The sequence below is a fragment of the Xyrauchen texanus genome, chromosome 28 (assembly GCF_025860055.1).
Source record: "Xyrauchen texanus isolate HMW12.3.18 chromosome 28, RBS_HiC_50CHRs, whole genome shotgun sequence".
NCBI classification, from domain to species: domain Eukaryota; kingdom Metazoa; phylum Chordata; class Actinopteri; order Cypriniformes; family Catostomidae; genus Xyrauchen; species Xyrauchen texanus.
The window spans coordinates 21020074-21042436 of NC_068303.1; the positions used below are offsets into that span (position 1 = coordinate 21020074).

Below are 22363 nucleotides of genomic sequence, written 5' to 3' on the forward strand. Positions count from 1 at the left end.
GGGCAGCTGGACTGTTTATTTGAACCTGGGGCTAAAGATATGTGATCAATGGGCAGTAACAATATTAAAAGAAGCTGTCATGATATTCAGATTAGACATTCTTTGGAGACATAGAAGCTTTGACAAAGCATTGTTCCATTCTTTGGTTGGGTTAGTAGATGCTTTACACATACATTTCAGTAAATATTAAAATAATTTTGGGGGGGGGGGGCGGGGGTCCATCCCTGCATGCCTGCCTGCCTGAGAGAAATGAAAGCATTACTTAGCAGCTTGAGCGGTTCCTGTGTGGAGTGACGAATCGGAGCGTCCCACTGGCCCCGCTCTAACTGGAAGTGGCAAAGCTCTCAGTAACGGTGGTTGGGAAAGCAGGAGGATGCCAGGGGTCGAGGGACAGCCAGGGAAAGAAAGAGTGAAAGTACAAAAGGGAAAAGAGAAAACCTTGTCATGGCAATTCTGCCGGTTCCCTCATCATTCATCAAAACGGTGGGCTATCATCTTCTGTCTACTTTATTTTCTGAATCACTGAGCCTCTACTGACAGAGTGGATTCTCTTCTTGCTTTCTTTCCTTCTATAGCTTATTTCTCTTTCTTTCCCTGAGCTTTGTCCTCTCTTTCTCTTTCCCACCCTGTCTTTCATCACCCCCATTGGCTCCAGCTTACATAGCTGTGAGCAAATGATGATATACACTCACTGAGCACTTTATTAGTAACACCTGAATGCCAACATTCAAGTGATAATCTAGTCAGCCAATCGTGTGGCAACAGTGTAGTGCATAGAATCATGCATATGTGGGTCAGGAGCGTCAGTTAATGTTCACATCAACCATCAGAATGGGAAATAATATAATTATATAGATATTATAGATATATAGATAGACTCATTATATAGGTTAGTCTACATTAAATAGGCACACACATACATACATTTCTGGGCTTGTAAAGCTAGCAGACATAGTTAGGAGGAATAAGATGACATTAACACACACACACTCACACCCACACAAACATGTTGGTTTTTCTATATGTAAAGGGATCAATGAAAAGGAGGAGGTGAGAACCGGCTTAATAATATAAATAATATTTAATGAAGAACTGAACCAAAAAAACACAAACAAACACACACAGGTGTCAGGCAGCTGCCCGTAAATCCCTCTTTCTTTCGCACTGTAGTCTCCAGTCAGCCTTTATCCCTCTCTGAAGCTTGATTAGCCTGATTAGGGGTGCGGTTCTCGTTCACTAGGTCCCTTGTTCTCTCAGGCCAGGGAGTCCCCGGCATGACGTACCTTTTCCATGGTGGGGTGGGGGGGCATGCCTTCCGGCCCATCTGCCGGCAGGTCGTCCCTGTCTGCCTGGATGAGGGAAAGGGACAAGGGGAAAAATTGGAACCAAAAAGACACAAACAAACCCACACAGGTGTCGGGCAGCAGCCCGTAAATCTCTCTTTCTGTCACACTGCCTTCTCCGGTCAGCCTTTAACCCTCTCGGAGGCTTGATTAGCCTGATTAGGGGCCGGGTGTGTGGAATCACGACCCGGCCCTGCGCTGTGCCCTGCCACACTATACTTGTGAGGACATCTCATAGACTTTCATGTATTTTATAGCAGACTAAAGATTTATTCTATCCCCTACCCCTAAACCTAACCCTCACAGAAACCTGTGCACTTCATCAGATTTAAAGATAAACATAACCAGGACTAGATAAAAGTTCCTCACAAGTTGGTTTTCTTAGGTTTTAATATATTTGTGAGGACATTTTCAAAAATTTGGTCCTCACAAGTATAGCTAAACCTGCCAACACCCACACACACATGTTGGTGTGGCTATCCTTATGAGTACTCTCCATAGACATAAAGATTTTTATACTGAACGAACTATAGATTCTATCCCCTAACCCTAACCCTATCCCTAAATCTAATCATCAAAAAAAAACTTTCAGCATTTTTACATTTAAAAAAAAAAACCATAGTTTAGTATATTTTTAAAGCGATTTGAATTATGGGGACACTAAATATGTCCTTATAATTACCTCGTAATTACCAGTTTGTAACCTAAAAAAAAATCCTTGTAAACCACCTAAACCCACCCACACACACAAAAGCTATTCATGGTAGACAGGGGCAATAATAAGGCAGATCTAACACCCATGCTTTCTGTCTCTCCGTTCACATATTCCGTGGGACATGCCAAACATTGAATCTGGGTCCTTTTTTTCTTTTCCTCTTCAAAGTCAAAATGTCAATCTAAGTAATGTTGATTATGTAAGCCCTTGTTAGTGTTTGTCCGGCGAGAGCTCTGTCGCTGATCTTGATGTTTTCATAGGCCTCTGGAAAAGCTGTCTGCAGGAGGTCCGGCTCTATTAAAGCCCTGTGCTCCAGCCGAGAGATGACCATAAATATAAAAAAAATCCATCAAACGACAGGAATCCGCATCCGAATCCCTGTGTGTGCAGCGTTTCTTTAGTCATGCATCAAACTATAATCAGCCTGTAAGCAAAACTTCTCTTCTTCCATCACCTGGATTCCCTCAAGGAAAGAGAACTGCAATGCAGCAGTCCAGAACGTTTTTGTGAAGTCATTTCATTCTGTGTCTTTCTTATAGCGAACTCAGCACAACAATTTACTCAGCTTAGTGGCTAAGTTATTTGGTAGTTTTGAGGTGGGTGAAAAGAAATCGTGGATGTGCGAGTGTCAGCCTTGACTTATGGGTCGATAATTAAAATACTTAAAAATTAATACTGTGCAAGCAAGGCAGAGTGAAATTATTTCTCTTACATAATGAAATGACATTCTAGTGCTTTTCACTTTTAGATACTCTCAAAGCTCACAGCCAGCCAACAGAGAAAGGGAGAGAGAGAAAAGGAGACAAAAGAGTATATAAAACACCCATGATAATGTATCACTAATGTATTCTAATGCAGAAAATGATAGAAGCTCACTTCTGCTTGAATTAACTTATGCATTAGCAGGCTCAAGAAGGTCACTAATATCTGCTTTTATGTCACCCAGCCACTGCACACAATATGTTTCCCCTCTCACACAGACAGAACAATTATATGATTTTCTGCTGCGCTAGGCCCTGTACGTGTGATAAAAGTGGTAGTGGGTTGACACACTCTGAGGTAAGCATGTCATTAATGGTTGATAGAGGGTAGTGGTTAAATATACCACAGGGAAGGTGCCACAGCAAGGCAGTGAGGGACAAATTTCCTCCAAATTAACACTGAACTCAGGTTCTCTCTTCCAGCTAGCAGATTTGAGTCGATATGAGGGCTGTCACCATGCTCGATTCTCAATTACCTGGCGAGATCTAAGCGGAGATGGGATGCCGACGATTCCTGTTTGCTGTTTATTATTAAAGATTGATCTCTGTCATAAATTATATCAAATGTGAAAAGGAGTTTAAATGAGTTTAATTCAGTCAATAGTTAGGTATTTTTATTGTCACTTTCATTAAATTTTTTGAGATTTCATAGATAGATAGACAGACAGACAGACAAACAGGTAGATAGATCTAATCATAGTTTAAATAACTTCATTCTGCTTCTGTTTATAAACAAACAAATCTGATATATTCCACAAAAGAAAGACTTGAGGAACATTTCCTACTGCATAGGCCTATTTATTACTTTCAATCATCATCGAGTTGTTAAAGAAGCATCTTTTACTGATCTCATGTGAATTCTATTCAGAGAATGAGGCATAAAGTTATTGATAATACATTTTAATGTCACAATTAAGGTTTTACTGAGCATCCTCATATTTAAATATACTTTTAAACACCTCCCACAGCAGTGCGGCAGGTGTCTGAATGTTCGCAAACACTATATAGTTGCTTGGATGTTTCAAATTCTTTTTACCCCTGAACAAACCTCTCCGGAAGTATATCAGGGCCTTCAGCCTCTTTACAGCAAAGAACAGAGTCTTTAATCAGATTTTGTGGTTTATGAAGTTACAATTCTTTACTGCCCTTGTTTCAACAAGATTACAACTAATTGAATTTTAACAAGTGGAAATCAGGCTTATCAAAACTAGCAAATGTTTGTTTGTTTGCTTATGGCCAGAGTTGAGTGCTTTCACAGGAACACGTGACTAAAATATTGACTTGTCAATAGAAATGTACCTCAGAGATCCTGATAGCAGTGTATGTGTTTATGTAGTGTTCCTATGTTGATAAGGAGCATGTAATGTATATGGAATTAGTATAACAAGGAAGCACTTTACATCCAAGGCTGTATTGGAGAAGTAACACCATTGAAATTGTAGCAACTTTCATTTCCCATATCAAGTTAAGAGGACTGCGGCTATTACTCAGAGACAGTTCAGGATCTCCTATGAACCACTACAGAAAAAGCAGTCACTTGAAAAGTGCAAAAGATCCAATTACTCCAGTAGAACTGGTTCTGTAGTGTACAAGTGTGCTCTTTAAATTCCTGTCCTGCCTGCATCGCCCCACTCCTCAGGGGTAATTGACACTTTCTGCATTCAATGAATGTGGACAGAGGCGAAAAACAAACATAGATTCAGAGACATTCAGACTCCTTTGACTACAGCTGAGAAAGTAGAAAATCACTCCCATTCAAGCAGCCAGTCTCTTCAACAGCCCAATAAAGTAGTTTCCAACTGAGCAACAGAATAGAGTTAAAAAAAGACTTTGAGCATATAACATACTCCTAAATACATCTGCATGATTGCTTGTTAAATGTAGCAATAGTTCTCAGTGAAAAGTCTCTTAAGGACTTAGGAATTTTGCTGCTGCAGTTCTGAGTTTGTGTGTATGTGTATGTGTATGTGTGTGTGTGTGTGTGTGAGAGAGAGAGAGAGAGAGAGAGAGAGAGAGAGAGATTATATGTTCATTTATCTTTTATTTAGTCATTTTATAATTTGTTCTCATCTGTTCAAGATTCATTGTAAACATTGCAAATGCGTGGCAATAAAGTGCAACAATTTCCATGCCAATAAAGCACATTTGCATTGGATTTAATTGAATTTAATTGAGAGAGAGAGAGAGAGAGAGAGAGAGAGAGAGTTGGTCTGGCTGACCCTCAGTTCTGGAAATTAGATTGTTTTAGTTGGATTACACTAAATATGTCAAAACACAATTTGACTGTTGTGGTTTTGAGCCTGTACTGCCATTCATGGTACCGTCAGCCTCTGTGAGAGCCCGTAATGAGGTTTTAATCCTTAATCTCTCATTACTGCAAGGTCAGCACCCAACAAAATCCCAGGTCAAACTGTGTTGTGACCCTGGATCTTTTGCCCTCAACGGATCACCGAGCATGATATGGAGACATCACCACGTCTCTCTCACTCTGTGCCTCTGTCTATCTTTCTCTTTCTCACACACACACACACACACACACACACACACACACACACACACACACACACACACACACACAGAGAGAGAGAGAGAGAGAGAGAGAGAGAGAGAGATCAGTTAAATTCCTCTCAAAGACTAATTATCTTTTTTCATTCCATCTACTTTAGGGAATTCTCTCTTTTCCTACATTAACAGACGCCCAGTGAGAGTGGACACTCATTATGGTGCACATGCATCAGTGCTACATTTCCATACACATCTTCCAGAATGTCCTCAGCCAAAGGTTACCTTGTGAGATTTGAATGGATCTTATTTCTGAGGTTATTGAAAACAAGAAATTTAATTTGGGCTACCCACAAGCTTCTCATTTTAAATTCATACAGCAGTTAGAAATATTATTCCAAGCCAATGTACATAGTATGCAATAACTTAACTTGCAATTTAAAGACAATTACAGCACACTGGCAAAAAAAATAATAATAAAAAAATAAAAGCATAGTTTGGGAAGTGACGCTAAAAGGAGGGAATAAATGAGACACATGGGAAGTCACCGGCAGAGTTACAAGTACATTTCTCTCTAAAAAGCAGTCGAAACGGCTCACCAATCTGCGGGATCTAAGAGATGCTTCCGTCTGTGTCTGTAGAATTAGTCTGATTAAATTTACATTCATAAGCCAGACGATGCAGTTTTACTCTGACTGGGAAAAGGCTGTCTTCTGCTGTTTGCTCAGTAATTGAAATTTCCATTATGAGGTGTAAACATTTAGGAGCTACCAAGTGAATATTCATCAGCTGCAGCAGTGACTGAGACACACAAAAGTGTGTTTGTTTGTTTTTGTGTATTTGTCAAGCTGGTACTGAATTTGCATTAATGCAATGGAATGGTGTATTTTTTTTTAAATATGTATTTCACTATATTAAAGATGTTGGCTCAGTATGGGGTTGACCACCATGTTTTATTTTTTATTATTGTTTATAATATTTCTTACAAACTTCTGGATGACAATATTACCAAAATATGCTTACAGTATAGTACATAAATATACAAAGTAGAAAATAAATATGGTTTACGTAGAGGAAATAAAAGGGAAAATAAAGGTAAGATAAAAAAAATATTTGTACTGAATTATGATGAATTATATACAAAATATGATATATACAAAATATAGTAATTTGACAGAGTAATATATCACCCATTAAAGTAATAATTATTCTTTCTTTCTCTCTCTCTCTCTCTCAGCCCCATCTCAGGTGAGCGAGGTGATAAAGGAGCGAGTCCAGCAGCATAGTGTTCAGCTCTCCTGGCAGGAGCCAGAGCAGCCCAACGGCGTCATCACCGAATACGAGATCAAGTACTATGAGAAAGTGAGTACACACCACCTGCTCCAGAGCACAAGCTATTAATGAATTTGTGAATGTGTGTGTGTGTGTGTGTGTGTGTGTGTGTGTGTGTGTGTGTGTGTGTGTGTTTTACGAGGAATTTTTTTTGGTTACAAACTGGTAATTACGAGGGTATTATGCTATAAATGTGGTTTATGAGGACATTTCTTGTGTCCCCATAATTCAGATAGCTAAAAACTTTCTAAACAAAAAAGGTTTTTTGTTAGGATTAGGTTTAGGAGATAGAATCTATAATATAAAAATCATTATGTCTATGGAGAGTCCTCATAAGGATAGCTGCACCAACATGTGTGTAATAGCACAAGCTATTAATTAATTTATGTGTGTGTGTGGGGGGGGATTACAAGGGTATTATGCTATAAATGTGGTTTATGAGGACATTTCTAGTGTCCCCATAATTTAAATAGCTTAAAAAACACATTAAACAATGTTTTATTGAAAATGTAAAAATGCAGAAAGTTTTCTGTGAGGGTTAGGTTCAGGGGTTGTGTTAGGTTTAGGGGATAGAATCTATAGTTTGTACAGTATAAAAATCATCATGTCTATGGAAAGTCCTCATAATGATAGGTAGACCAACATGATAATGATAATATATAGGCAAAATATATATTAATAAAAAGCTTAATTTGGTAAATATTAAAAATAGAACTTTGTCTTGGTTATTACAAAATAAGAGTGCCCGGTGTGTTTCAGGGTTGTTTACTATTAAAAGTCCCACGTTATGCACACAATCTTCTTTTTTCTGATTATTATTGGGATTTAGGTTGAAAAATGTTGTAACAATCTATGAATCAATTTTAAAGACTATCAGCCAATTAATGAGTTATCTGCCTTTTCTACCACCTTAATTAACAGTATTGGCAAAATCCACTATCGGTCAACCTCTAGTGTCTACCTGCCTGTCAGCATCCCAATAGTAATGCAACTTGTCTTCTCCTACATGATAATTTGCATTATCTGTGCACATAGCTTGCAGTCAAATGCTCTGGTCTGAGTAGATACTTTTTTCTAATTGGTATAATGAATAAGTCACTCATAAGATTTTAATGAGACTGAGGTCCTTCACAAAGCCCATGCAAACATACACAGTAACATACATAGGATCTGCTCAGATTACTACAACCACACTTATGCATGTCTAAGACCACTTTAGACACACACTAGGGCTGCATCTAACGATTATTTTTGATGTTGATTAATCTATCGATTATTTCTTCGATTAGTCGACTAATCTAACGATTATTTTTCCGATTAATCTAATGCATATTTTTTGGGATTAGCTGATTTATCCATTGGCAAACTTTCCAATAAATAATAAGTACAACTTCTACATTAGTATTTCAAACATTTATTAATTCATTTTCTGACATTTTTTTTGTATCTGTACCTATTCAAATAAACAATAAATAAATAAATAAATAAATAAATACACTACAGGCTACTGTTAATATGTAAATATAACGTTATTGTTTGTTTTTAAAGTCTACATTAGAGACATGTCGTGGGACGGATTTCTCCCTTAATAATTCCTAAAAAGCGGACATCTCTGTTATTATCAATGAAACTGACTGCACAATGAATCTTTCATTATATCGATTTGCCAGTATGCAGAATTCAGCACTGAACAAAAAGTCCATTTTGAGCGGTGAGGAGATTCCATCTTAAATGCTTCTGATTGGCCATTGCGTTCAGAAAATGAACACATATGTCTGTGATTGGCTACATTGTTAAACGCTGCAAACATGTATACATAGAGCGATTTACAGGCCGGGGTCTATCTATTTTGTTTTAGTTGTTCTTGTTGCTTTTGTGCAACAGATGAATGACAATTTATTTGTTTTGAGATGTTCAATTTATAGATTTCTATTTTGCGGGAGTCCCGCGAATCGTTTTATTCTCCGCAACTAGCACACACACGAGTGCATTACCGCCAGCGCCACTTTCGGCCATCAGATCCGCGCCGCACTCTGTTGTGTTGGGTCCAGCGGAGTGCATGTCTCTAGTCTACATGTGCATACACAACTTTTAAAAGCGGGCAATTTAAATGCACTGAAGGCTTCGTTAACAGATTTAAGTTGAAGTTATAAATGAAAGTCCATTTTATTGTCGCGAATGGGCCAATAAATTACATCTGCACCGTTAGCAATTAACACTATTAACTAGCACACAAGCTGTAATAGCTGAAAAAAGTAGGTATGACCGCAACAACAACTCCAAAAACTCACTGTAATAAAGCCTACTACTTACCCAGCTGGCTCGTCGTTTTGAGTTCGCAGAGTCACAGGATGTTTCCTTTTAAGATGCTCGTTCATAGCAGTTGTGCTGCCATGGTATGACATTTCCGCTTTGCATAGTGAACAAAGCACCTTTCTGTTCGGCTGTAGTTTAAAGTATTCCCATACTTTGGATGATCGTGGTTGTCATTTTCACCATGAGCTGGAGCAGAAGCCGCCATTACTCGATATTTAAACGTAAATAATGAATGTGACGCGTCGACGCATTTCATTCGTGTCGACGTATTTTCATAGTCGACGTAATCGATGACGTCGACGCGTCGTTGCGGCCCTAACACACACACAAACAGGCACCACACTTCTTAATGCCTGATATTGTACCTGAGCATCTGTTCAATTGAAAAACAACCCACAATCCCTTACAGGCATGCACACTCAGTCACTAAAACATTAATCAGGAGTGTACACACACACACATACACATTTAATTTCCTTCACTTCACCTCAGCCAGCTCTCTTGCATTGGCCGCCTCCTGCTGATTCCCCCACAATCCATTATAAAGCGCAGCTTCATAGTGTCTACACTCAAACTCATATGTCAGCTAGCCAAGCATGAGCAGAAAGGTCCAGTGCATTCGCTCAGTTGGCCTCAGTGCTTGGCCGGTTTTGTTCCGGCAATGTAAAAGCAGAGCCAGTCTCTTGTAGTCTGTCCATTTTGAAAATTAGAAGCAAGCTTGACTTCTCTCCTAACGGCCTGTGGCATTTCATTTAAGATTTTCTTTTTCTTTTTTTTTCTTTTTTGAAATAATTTACCGATCAGTGGAAAATACATGTTGTTGTTGGAGCTGTGGTGCACTAGTACATGTCACAGACATGTTAATATATAGCTAAATCCATATATTTAGAGTGCATGAAATCACTGGACAAGCACCGGTTTCTTTCCTGTGCTGACATATGTCCTATTGAAAAAGGAAGTTTGTATGAGACATTCTTATTACTGAGAGCAGATTGGACAAAAATGTGTAGTGCAGTCATCAAAGTTTTTAGTAGTGTACACTTAAGAAAACTAAGCATGTACATTTTAAATGCATATACTGTTATTTATGGTAAATGTTATTTTTGAGAACTTTTAGGAGCATGCCAGCATATAGATGGATTCAAAGCTAATAGACATGGACTAAAAGCAGCAAAACTCCATTTTGATTCCATGAGGTCTTTAAAAATCTGCTCTGGCATTCCTTTTAAAATTTTGAAATTCTATTTTCAAAACAATATGATTTTTTTAGGCAAATAATAGAACAGAACACCGTTGTCTCAAGACACGTTTAACTAGATACACCATCTATAAAAACGTGGCACTCCTGCACAATCGGTCTCAGCAACGGACGTGTGAACAGCCCCTTACACTGTGTGTGGGTGTGCATGTGTTTTTGTTTCCTAGAGCTCTCTTTGACATTCCAGTTGTAAATGATGCACCCGTTCCTCAAAAACAGCATGCTTCTGGTTACCTAGGTTACGGGTGATATTCTGTGATATTGCCTCTGCTTGAACTCTTTGTGTGTGAAAAGGGCCAAATGCTCCAGTACTGGCTGCCAAACACTTGAGTGCAACCACCCCTCTCTGTAAAGAATTTGTAAAATGTGAGCTTTTGATTGCATTTGACTAGAGTTTTATTTTGTTTTGTTCTTGTTCTTTTTTACATGAAGGACCAGAAGGATCGTATTTATTCCACCGTCAAGTCAAAGTCGACTTCAGCCACAGTCAACAATCTGAAGCCAAGCACAGCGTATGTCTTTCAGATCAGGGCGTTCACTGCCGCAGGATACGGCACATTCGGTCCCAGACTTGAAGTAACCACCAAGGAAGAATCCACTGGATCTGGTGAGCAAACCAGTATGTGAAATAGTATTTTTAGTTTTAGCTTTTATTATAAATTTTTTTTGCATAAGTTTTGCACTAATTCTGCCATTTTTTTTATCTAGTTTAGGGTTAGGGTTTTAAAAAATAATGCAATATATTATGTCTTGTTTTCAGAAAATATAACAAAACGTATTGAGGTTAATGCATAAAAAACTACTTGCCAAATAAATGTAAAATTATTAAATGAAAAACAAATGTAATTCAAAAGGAATTTTTTTCACACCCCACTGGCAAATCGTTTTTTAATCATAAACATCACTTTGGATAAAACCATCTTCCAAATGCATAAGTGTCCACTTTCTTCCAGATAAGATCTTATACCAAAAACTTTGTTTGATAAGTGTGTCAAAGAGAGCAGTATTTTACAATCCGAGAAACAAACATACCAAGAAACAATCCAACCTGAATGTGTCATTGTTTCAAATGAAGGGCACTGTATTACCATCTGGGACTATTAAGCCCACTTTCAGAAACAGTAGAACCGTGCACTCAGCGAGACCCTAAAATAGAGCCAGCCCCTACATGCAGCAGAGAGAGAGAGGGCGAAAAGGGAGTTACAGACTGTCGCATAATTTGGCTACATTATTCTTTTCAATGGGGGAACAAGATACATTTAAGAAAAATTATAACTTTTTTTTATCAATGATAACTAGTTTTGCTTTAAATTTACACAAAATTGAAAATTCTGTTGTCATTTAATTGTCATCAATTAATCCAGTCATCAATGTATTAAGGATTTTAATTTTGGAGTGAGCTATCCCTTTAAGCTATCCTGCTGTCTCCTTTTGTTAAATGTTTTGTAAACTAAGCATATAGAATTACAGTTGACAGCTTGTTCTTGTTCAGTAAAATCTTCTATGTTTATTTGTGTATGATTTACAGCTACAGTCATATCAAGTGAGCAGAACCCAGTCATCATCATTGCGGTGGTGGCGGTGGCCGGTACCATCATCCTTGTCTTCATGGTTTTTGGTTTCATCATAGGGAGAAGGTACGCTCTCGGGGCCCCCATTGACTCTCCGCTACTGTGAGTCTCGTACTCTCTCTCAGTTTGCCTGTTGTGTCCCTCAAAGGCCACCATAGCTGTGGAATTCACTTCTCACTCCCTTGTCCACTTGCGTGTGATCACACCCTCACCTACCATCATGTTATACACTGTGGGAATGAACTCCAATGCATTTTCCCCATCATAAGCCCATACTGTTACACCGGAGTGAGTGTGGTACTGTGACAACATACATCCAAAACGTGATTCAGAACTTTGAATACCCCTTCTTAAAAATCTAAACTTTTTACCTGTTTCTCATTCCTAAACCAGAAATGTCAGTGTTATCCCATTTTTTAAAAATCACTCATTATGTTTGTGTTATCACTGGAGAAATGTTATTGACTTAACTCCTCAAATCTTTTTGTTGCATTAAGGAGCTATTTTTACTAGATCTAACTTTTAAAATTAGATTTGTTGGTGTACCTTAAATGAATAGTTCACCCAAAAATAAAAATTATCATTTACTCACCCTCATGTCATCCCAGATATGTATGACTATTTTTTTTTATTTTTCTGCTGAACACAAACAAAGATTTTTATAAGAATATCTCAGCTCCAGATCCATACAATGCAAGTGAATTGTGGAACCTTGAAGGACCAAAAAGCATATGAAGGCAGCATAAAAGTAATCTATATGACTTCAAATACAAAATAATAAATCCCCTGCAGTGTGAACAAAGCCATATTGCTCCCCTGCATGACTGTCAATACTGAATGCTTTGATATTCAATGTCAGTTAAATTCATTACTGAGTTATTCCCAACAATCAGCTGGCAAGAAAATTTCCAGCTCCAGCAAATGTTACTGATTCCTGTTACTGATACGTTTATTTTTCCGAAGCCTTTGCATTCAAGCCTTTCTGATATCTAATTGATTGATTTATCTCAAAGCTCATATCACAGTTCTGAACGGAACAATGAACAGTTATTCATGGTATTTCTATTCGGTGTCAAGAAAGTATTCTGATAAAAAAAAAAAGTCTTCACAGGTTGAGATTGAGCAGAGATGTATTGCCCTCTGTGGCCCTTTGATGTTTGAAATCATATGTCTGGTCACTGCATGCAATTAATCAGTTTCTCTTTGTTTCCTTTGTAGGCACTGTGGTTACAGCAAGGCAGATCAGGAAGGGGACGAGGAGCTCTACTTTCAATGTGAGTGCCAGCTTTCATCAGCTCATTATACACATACACATCAGTGGTGCTCCTGGAGATCGACCATCCTGCAGAGTTTAGTTCCAACTCTAATTAAACACCTGAACCAGCTAATCAAGGTCTTTGGGCTCACTCTTGTAAATTGCAGGCAGGTGTGTTAGAGCAGGGCTGAAACTAAAATCTGCAGGAAGGTTGGAGCAGGAATAAACATACATCATTGACCACGTTTAGGTCAACAATTACAGCTGTACACTCTTAAAAAGGCTACAGTTTGATGCGATAGCTAAAAATGTTACTTTGAATGTTACGCAAACAGTTTGTTAAAAACGGGCGATTTGTGAATTTCAGAAATGTTCACTGAAAAAATTTTTTAACCTAAAAAGATATGCTTCATGTAGTAACATCAAAATTAACTCAAGTCAATCATTTAATTCAAGTCAAAACTAGTATTTAAACTTACTGAATCAACCTAAATAAATTAGGTTACATCAACAAACCAAACTTTGGGGGCCTGGGTAGCTCAGCGAGTAAAGACGCTGACCACCACCCCTGGAGTCACGAGCTCAAATCCAGGGCGTGCTAAGTGACTCCAGCCAGGTCTCCTAAGCAACCAAATTGGCTCGGTTGCTAGGGAGGGTTGAGTCACATGGAGTAACCTCCTCGTGGTCACTATAATGTGGTTCGCTCTCGGTGGGTCGCGTGTTGAGTTGTGCATGGATGCCGCGGAGAATGGCGTGAAGCCTCCACACGCGCTATGTCTCCGCGGTAACACGCTCGACAAGCCATGTGATAAGATACGTGGATTGATGTCTCAGACATGGAGGCAACTGAGATTCATCCTCCACCACCCGGATTGAGGCGAGTTACTACACCACAATGAGGATTTAGAGCACACGTGTCTCTGCTCAATCTCAACCTTAGAAGAAATCGTGCAAAAAATCTGATTTAGAGCACATTGGGAATTGGACATTCCAAATTGGGGAGGAAAAGGGGAAACTTTAAGGGTTAAATCAGGTAGAAATAGCTCCTTAAGGATAACAATTGCAGGTGACCACTTTTTACAGTGTAATGTATAATACTATAGTAAAGTGTAGGCTTGGAGATATGGGTTATGTTGATATGGAGGTATTTCTTTTGCTTTGATTATGAGAGATTGCGGTTTCAAATCTTGCCTCTTAAAAAAAAAAAAAAAAATCCACTAAACCAGCCAAATTGCAATATTTTGTTCAGGAACAGGGGCATTTGATTGCTTATTATTTATTTATTTCACTACTGTATTGCTGTGCTGTAGAGAACAGTGTTGCTCTTGCCTACGCCTTAGTATTACAGGGGTGAATAGTATTTAATTGAACAAACTTTCAAGTATTTCGTATGAACAAAACTGCAAACTGGGCATTATTTTTCTTATTTCAACCAAATGTGGTGGAACTCCATTCCGGCCTAGTTTTAGATCTAAATGATCCTACTTCCCACATCTGAATTCGTACATGAGTGTTACGTGTACATCGCGTTCAAGTGTTTTGCTGTTGGTAATAGCAGGAAACAAGGACATATACTCAGTTAGCTTGCTGATGATAATGTAATTTTGGTCGGACATTTGAGAGAACCACCGATTTTAGGGGGTCTTATATGATAAATGTGGTATGATGTCCTCCTAAATAGGGTCTAGAATTACCTATGGTGAAAAGCTAGGCCACAACCCTAATTGAAACAGGCCATTAACAGATATTGAACCACTATGCCCCCACACTCCAAATCTTCAGCTGAAGAGAGCTCTCAGACCTTTCAGCATTAAGATGTTCTTCTAGGTGTTCGACTCTTCTGGATTCTCTGGTCCCAGGCCTCTCGGCCAGTAAGATGTTTTCTCTAAGCAGCCTCTAATGAAGCCCCTGGAGATAGCGCTGGCGACGGCCTCCATAGACTTGCTCTGCTAATGATCAGTGCTGTAGGCAAACTGCTGATTTGGAAACAAAGGTTCAAGGTGGCACAGCTTCCTTTTACAGGGGCATCTAAACCTCACTAGCACGCTGGGCCACATGCTAAGACAAGCACTGCCATTTCCTCGCAAAACTCTGACTAAAACAGTACCAAATGCTCCAGACAACATCTGTTGAAGCTTATGAAGAGAGCCTCCTCTGCAACACACAACCACAAGATGCAAGCTGGGTTGACAAAAGTCAGATAAGACTTGCATCTACCTCGTAAGCCCAATTCGTTGGCCATGTTGTGCCGGTAGCAGTGATAAACATATTCTATCAGATTTACTGATATTCTAGATGGACAAAGCAATTATAGCAGGTGAGACAAAGGTAAATATCAGCTGCCATTGCATATGGCTTGAGAACCATGCCGCCCATCTGCTTATGTCAACAGGTAGGCCAACACGGCTGTGAAGTAACTGGGAAATATTAGGCAAATGCTCTCTCTCTCTGTTCCTCGGCATTGCTTTTGTTGAAAATTAGTAATTTAATTGCTAATTAACAACAGTCCATTTTAGTCCTTTTCATCACAGCATGATGTACCCTCTTAGTTTTTGCATCTCATTAAATGGAGCTTAATGTTGAAGTTGACAGGTAGCAATGTAATTATAGGATTTGATTAGATAGTTTGAATGGGTGAACACATTAATTGGGGACTAAAGTGATGGAAATTGTTGATGTTGCATATGGACAACAAATAAAAATGCAAATATTGCTACCTGGACTATATGGTTTCTATAACCCTTAAATGCATTGCTGTTTTGCCAAATATTATTACATACCTCAGGTCTTTAGCGACCCAGCACTTATATCTATCACAAATAGATCTACAAAATTCCCAGACAGTGTAACATTTTCAAAGCATTTTCAAGAAAATTAGAAAATAAGAGAATACAATATATTCTGTATTTTGGTGTTTTTATTTTTTATATATCAAAGAGATGATCAGCAGTTACAGAAATACTCAAACCAGCCCGTCTGGCACCAACAATCATCCATGCGATCATACAGGTCAGGAGCTTCAGTTAATGTTCACATCAACCATCAGAATGGGGAAACATTTTGATCTCAGTGATTTGGACCGTGGCATGATTGTTGGTGCCAGACGGGCTGGTTTGAGTATTTCTGTAACTGCTGCTCTCCTGGTATTTTCATACACAACAGTCTATAGAATTTACTCTGAATGGTGCCAAAAACAAAAACCATCCAGTGAGTGGCAGTTCTGTGGACAGAAATGCCTGGTTGATGAGGGAGGTCAACAGAGAATGGCCAAACTGGTTTGAATGGACAAAGTCTATGGTAACTCAGATAACCGCTCTGTTCAATTGTGGTCAGAAGAACAGCATCTCAGAATGTGGGTTGGCACTGTTTTTGGGGCACGAAGGGGACCTACACAATATTAGACAGGTGGTTTTAATGTTATGGCTGATCGGTGTATATATATATATACACATATATATATATATATATATATATATATATATATATATATATATATATATATATATATATATTTGCCATTTTATTAAATGTTTTTATTGTTAGATGATTCATAAGAGAAAGGTTGAGGAATACTTAAGAAGTGGGGGCATAACTCCAAAAAATTTATGATTTAAAGGAGGTGGAAAGAGGTCCTGGGTCACTAAAGACCACAGGTTTGCATTTAAGGGTTAAACAAGTTAGCCGTTATTTACTCACCCTAATTTGTTCCAAACATATATGACTGACTTTCTTCTGTGAAACAAAAGGTTCAGTCACTCCCTAGCCTCAGTCACCATTAAATTGAATTGCATTGAAAAAAGTGAATTTAAAATTAATGGTGAATGAGGCTACCATTTTGTTTAACATCACCTTTAGTGTTTCACGGAAGAAAGTCAATCAAATGAACAACATGAGGGTAAGTAAATGATGATAACATTTTATTTTCTGGTGAACTATGCCTTTAGCAATATTATTAGTATCAAATATCAAAGTTTTTCTGCATTCAAACAATAGCTTAGACATATGAAAGACATTATTCAAGGAGTGACAGCTACGAATGCTGCCTGCCATGCTGTACGCCTAATACCCTTTCAGCTCTATTGTTAGAAGGTCAACAAGAAAATGTAATGCCGGTTTCATAAAATATGTGCAAAAAATAAAAGCAAAGGTTTTATTATTTGATGAAAGAGACCTTTTGACATGCTATCTTCCGTTGCAGTGGGCTGTTTAGCCCACAGCCCCGTGTCTCTACCCTCCAGTAATCGCATCCGTCCATCAAGAGCTCTCTCTGTGTGTGTGGCATGCATATTTAATCGTAACAGTAATCCACTTACCCTTCTACAGTTAAATTTCCAGGCACCAAAACCTACATTGACCCTGAAACCTATGAGGACCCAAACAGGGCTGTCCATCAGTTTGCCAAGGAGCTGGATGCATCTTGCATTAAGATTGAGAGGGTTATCGGTGCAGGTGAGCTCTTCTCCTGTATTCGTCTTGCTGCCTCACTTTAGTCACACAGCTCTCTCATTTATCACAATGACAGCCAAATATTTACACTCTCGATAGCGGCCAGAACATCTCTCTGGCCCCTAGTTATTGATAGCACTGCTGTAGGATTGGTTTATAATTAATATGTCTTCTCTTAAGGCCAGGATGCACATAAATGTATCACCATTGATGAATTGCCGTCGTATCCCTTTTAGTTACAAACCATATAAGTGTGTTAGTGTGTCCGCTATATAGCATATCCAATTATCTGCTTTCTTGGTTGCACTCCCCTGTGTACTGATGCATAGCATCATAAAATGCTAAATCCTGCTGCTAGCGTGACTGATATGTATTAAGTGCCGTAGGTACAGGTAACAGTGTTAAACTCGGTGCGGATCTCTTTAACTCAGCTTGGAGGTGGTTTGTGTGCATCACAGGAGAGTTTGGAGAGGTATGCAGCGGACGGCTGAAGCTACCAGGAAAGAGGGACGTGTCTGTGGCCATTAAAACGCTGAAAGTAGGCTACACTGAGAAACAAAGGAGGGAATTCCTGTGTGAGGCCAGCATCATGGGCCAGTTTGATCATCCAAATGTGGTCCATCTGGAGGGTGTGGTCACCAGAGGTGAGAGGTTCATAAACGTTTTCCTAGATATTCTCTAAAATAACATGGAGGAGAAATATTCTAAGTTCAGTTGTGAACAAGGGCTTATAATTGATACCAAAATTGGAGGAAACATTATTAATCTGGCTCATGAATATTAATTATGTAATGTAACATTTGCCAGTAGTTGTAACGGATTTGTTAAAAACAAGGTAAGTGCTTGCATGTTAGTTTTTTCGATCGACTGTCATTTTAACAGGTTTGGCAGAGGCTTCTGCTTGGTCTTAAAGCTGTCGATTTACGCTTATGGCTACATTTGTTTTTCTTTGCACTGCGGCCAAGCACTACAAAGCTCTTAAAATATAATGATTATTGCCCAAAAAGTGGGGGGGGAAGAACTCAGTAATTTCTAAATGTTGGCACTGTTTGTGAACTCATAATGTTATGATTTTATCTTGTAATTAGGATAATATTACTTTTGGCTCAGAGAGTATTATTATCCATTTTTTTACGTTTTAAAGTCTAGAAGTGTTTATGAATATCTCAGAATAAAGAGAATCCACTATTGTACTATTGTCTGTGAATTGTTTCTCATTACTGCTTTTGTACAGTGTGTGTTGGCTGTACTTCACTTTAATAGAGTCTGTTCTTTGCTCTTTCAGGAAAACCAGTCATGATAGTAATTGAATACATGGAAAATGGCTCATTAGATGCCTTCCTCAGGGTACGTATAAACCACCCTCAACAATCTGGTCAGTGAATACAATATCTGTTCTGTTCTGTTCATTACACCCACTAAGATTTACCATTTCATTGCTCATTCTTGAGTCGTATTATGGTCAACTCCCCCTCCCACATGGTGAATTGAGCGTGTGTCTGTCGTACGTTGTGCTAGATGAAGTGTTGATTGCATTACCCTCTTTGTGCTTGCACAGAAACATGATGGGCAGTTCACTGTTATTCAGCTGGTGGGAATGTTGCGTGGCATTGCAGCAGGGATGAGATACCTTTCAGACATGGGCTACGTTCATCGCGATCTGGCGGCGCGAAACATCCTTGTCAACAGCAATCTCGTATGTAAAGTGTCAGACTTCGGCCTGTCCAGAGTGATTGACGACGATCCTGAGGCTGTCTACACAACGACGGTGAGTCAATTAAGCTGCTGTTGACTCACTGAACCTGCCTTAGAAATCCACAGTGCTGTCAGAATAAACAAATCAAGCTGTGCACCAGAAAGGATACAAATATAGATATAGCTTTGTGAGTTTCTTTGGCTGCTCTTTGTGAATTGTGATGTTAGATCTGCTTAGAAAGTTATTAAATATCTCTTCTCTTGGGTTATGAATTTAGCACAACTTGTTTTGAACACAGAGTGCATGTATTCCTGTGGTTTGACAATTAAACTGAAAGAATCATAATTACAGATTAATTCAAATAATTACACACTTAATAATGTTAATAACTGCAGTTCATACAATATGGTCTACTACCTACTTTGAAGGGATTGTTATTGCAAAAATTACAATTACAATTACAATACATGACTTTCTTCTGTGGAACACTAGATATTCTACAGAATTTTTGCTTCAGTTGCCATTCACTTTTAATTATTTTTTTTTCATATACTGAAAGTGAATGGTGACTGAGGCTGTCAGTCCCTTAACATTTTGCCTAACATCTCCTTTTATGTTCCATGCAAAAAGGCAAGTCATGCAGGTTTGAAACGAAATGTGGGTTAATAAATATCACATTTTCATTTAAGGGTAAACGGTTCATATAGACTCTAATTATTGCTATATCAACATCTAAATAATTACTGTAACCACTTCATGCTGAAATCATGTACATTTATCAACAATTGACATTTGTAAAGTGTCTATCAGACAATTATAAATACTATCAGAGTTATCTTAACTTCATGATAAACTTTTTAGATATAGTTGGAGCTTTTGAGAAACGTTTGTTTAGAGGAAGCTACTGGGTGTAATCAATGTGATTTTTTACTGAAGGTACTCATCTGCACTTTTCTGAACAGGGTGGAAAGATCCCAGTCCGGTGGACAGCAATGGAAGCCATCCAATACCGTAAATTCACATCAGCCAGTGATGTATGGAGCTACGGGATTGTCATGTGGGAGGTCATGTCCTATGGGGAGCGACCTTACTGGGACATGTCCAATCAAGATGTAAGTTACCATTTTCATATAGCCACACACAGATCAAATTTGTTTCTGGAAATGGAAAGTTGCCCATATCAATTCACCAAATCACCCAAGTCATCAATGAAGACTATGGGTGTAAAAAATATTGTATCAAATTGTATGAAGGCTAGGGGTGTAAAACAATATGGTTTAAAATTGTATGAAGGCTAGGGGTGTAAAACAATAGTGTATCGTATTGTATCGGACGATACAACGCTCACTATACCAAATTTATCGTACAATGCCTAAACTAACACATTATATTGTAATTAAAACCAAGCAGTGCAATATTGTGAGCTTTGGAACAGTCTCCTTCCCGGAGAGGTGGAAAACAGAGCAACACACTTACATAGGTAAGAAGATCGATAGCAAATGTCAAGTAGATTGTACTGTAGGGGTACACCTTGTCGAAATTGCCAAACAATGGTGTCATGTCTTGGTGCTACAATACATCAAACATGTTGTTTTATTTACACTGCCATCACCAAGCAAATCAGTGGATTTGTGAGGCAGAAACAGCAGCAGTAAATTTAACAGCTGCCTCTCTCAGACAGCACTGAGTATAAAATGCACAGCAAGATGCTCATACGTTCTGAGTCATAACAATCAAAAAACATATTAAAATAATTTACAATGTAAGAAACCCCCGATTACATGAGACTTTGTCTTTGAAATGTAAACAGCTTTGATAACAACACTTGCGCACATGTTATAAGCCTGTAATAATGCCAGTAAAGTTTACATGCAAAGTGAAACAGGGAAGAGGGCAAAAAAATTACACGTGCCGATCGGTTTTTGCTCAAACCACTAAATAATATTGAATTATTTACATATATCATAAAACCAGAGGTCAGGATCCTCAAGTTTTTTTTTCTTTTTTTTTTTTCACCACTAAATAACACTGATATTAGTTTTTCCTTGCTAATTTCACTTCAGCTTGATCACAGTGGGCTTTCAGACAACAAGGCATGATTTTCTATAAAGGTGGTTTGAAACTATGTGTACTGTGAAAAGTGCTATACGAATATAAATAACTAGAGTGTAGACAATCTTATTTTTTTAAGAAAAACATGACAATTGTTAGCTCATATTAGTTTTTCTCAACAATCAAACTAAATAAATGCAGTGCTGTTGATTATGTTACTTAGAGCTTTGCATTTTGTTGCCAGTGTCAGACACTTTTGTTGCATTTATGAATTAAAATACATTTATGTTGAATCCTTGAATAAGTTTGAGCAAAACATTTGTGGGTACACGTTTTGTATTTTATCATATAGTGATATTTGTGTATTGTTACATGCCTAATGAAGGCCTATAGTATGTGGGTTTCCATCTACATTAATTAATAGACATTAAATTAAACATTTTAGCAAATAAGAGAAGTCTCTTGTTAGTTCAGCTTAATTTATAGTCTTGTAAAACCCCAGTGCTTGCACTAAAATTTGCATTAAACGTTGCATTAAACGTTTAATCACAGACAACAGTGTTTTTACACAGACCGCAAACCTTAACAAGGACGTTATCCAGGGGTGTTTGAGTATTGAGACAGTTATCCAAGCAGGTCTGACATTTTGAAATGTATAGACATCAACACAGTTGTCATGAATGACCTTGTTTCAATGGTACATTTTGAGGATAAAAAGGTTAAATGGATCTTAAATGTAGAATGCCTTTTTCTATTCTGGTACACTTTCAACATTTATAATGAGAAATTATATTGTGAGCCAAATTTATCATTAGCAGAGCTCAATCAATTCAAAGATATCTGCTTACCCATGCAAAACCTTCGGAATGATCTGCAGGCCAAGCTTTTGTCTCAGAGAAATTGGGACAGTAAAGTGCTGTTCATCATTCTGTTCACAGCCATTCAGGGTTTTCAAGAAATTCAGATATGGTCACGGCTAATGATATGTATGAAGAAAAGTGTTGTTAATCCGTCGCTGTATGTAGCCACTTGTCTTGTGTACGCTGTTCTGTTAGGCAGATTGTTTGTCAAAATGACACAAGCTTGAACATCCTCAGAGAAGGTAAATGACCCTTA

The 22363-nt window shown here is 38.2% G+C and overlaps 1 protein-coding gene across 3 annotated transcripts in view; it reads left to right on the forward strand.

The window, feature by feature from the left end:
• Positions 1–22363, forward strand: part of epha7 (eph receptor A7) — a 100560-nt gene that overhangs the window by 71551 nt on the left and 6646 nt on the right. Inside the window, exons 6-14 of one of the 3 annotated variants that reach the window (XM_052095351.1) lie at positions 6559–6683; positions 10660–10846; positions 11756–11864; positions 13017–13072; positions 17377–17502; positions 17958–18143; positions 18785–18846; positions 19058–19267; positions 20158–20307. In XM_052095351.1, the coding sequence (XP_051951311.1) occupies positions 6559–6683; positions 10660–10846; positions 11756–11864; positions 13017–13072; positions 17377–17502; positions 17958–18143; positions 18785–18846; positions 19058–19267; positions 20158–20307 (1211 nt within the window). The remainder of the gene's footprint in view (positions 1–6558; positions 6684–10659; positions 10847–11755; positions 11865–13016; positions 13073–17376; positions 17503–17957; positions 18144–18784; positions 18847–19057; positions 19268–20157; positions 20308–22363) is intronic. The other 2 variants (XM_052095353.1, XM_052095352.1) reach the window with 2 other exon arrangements.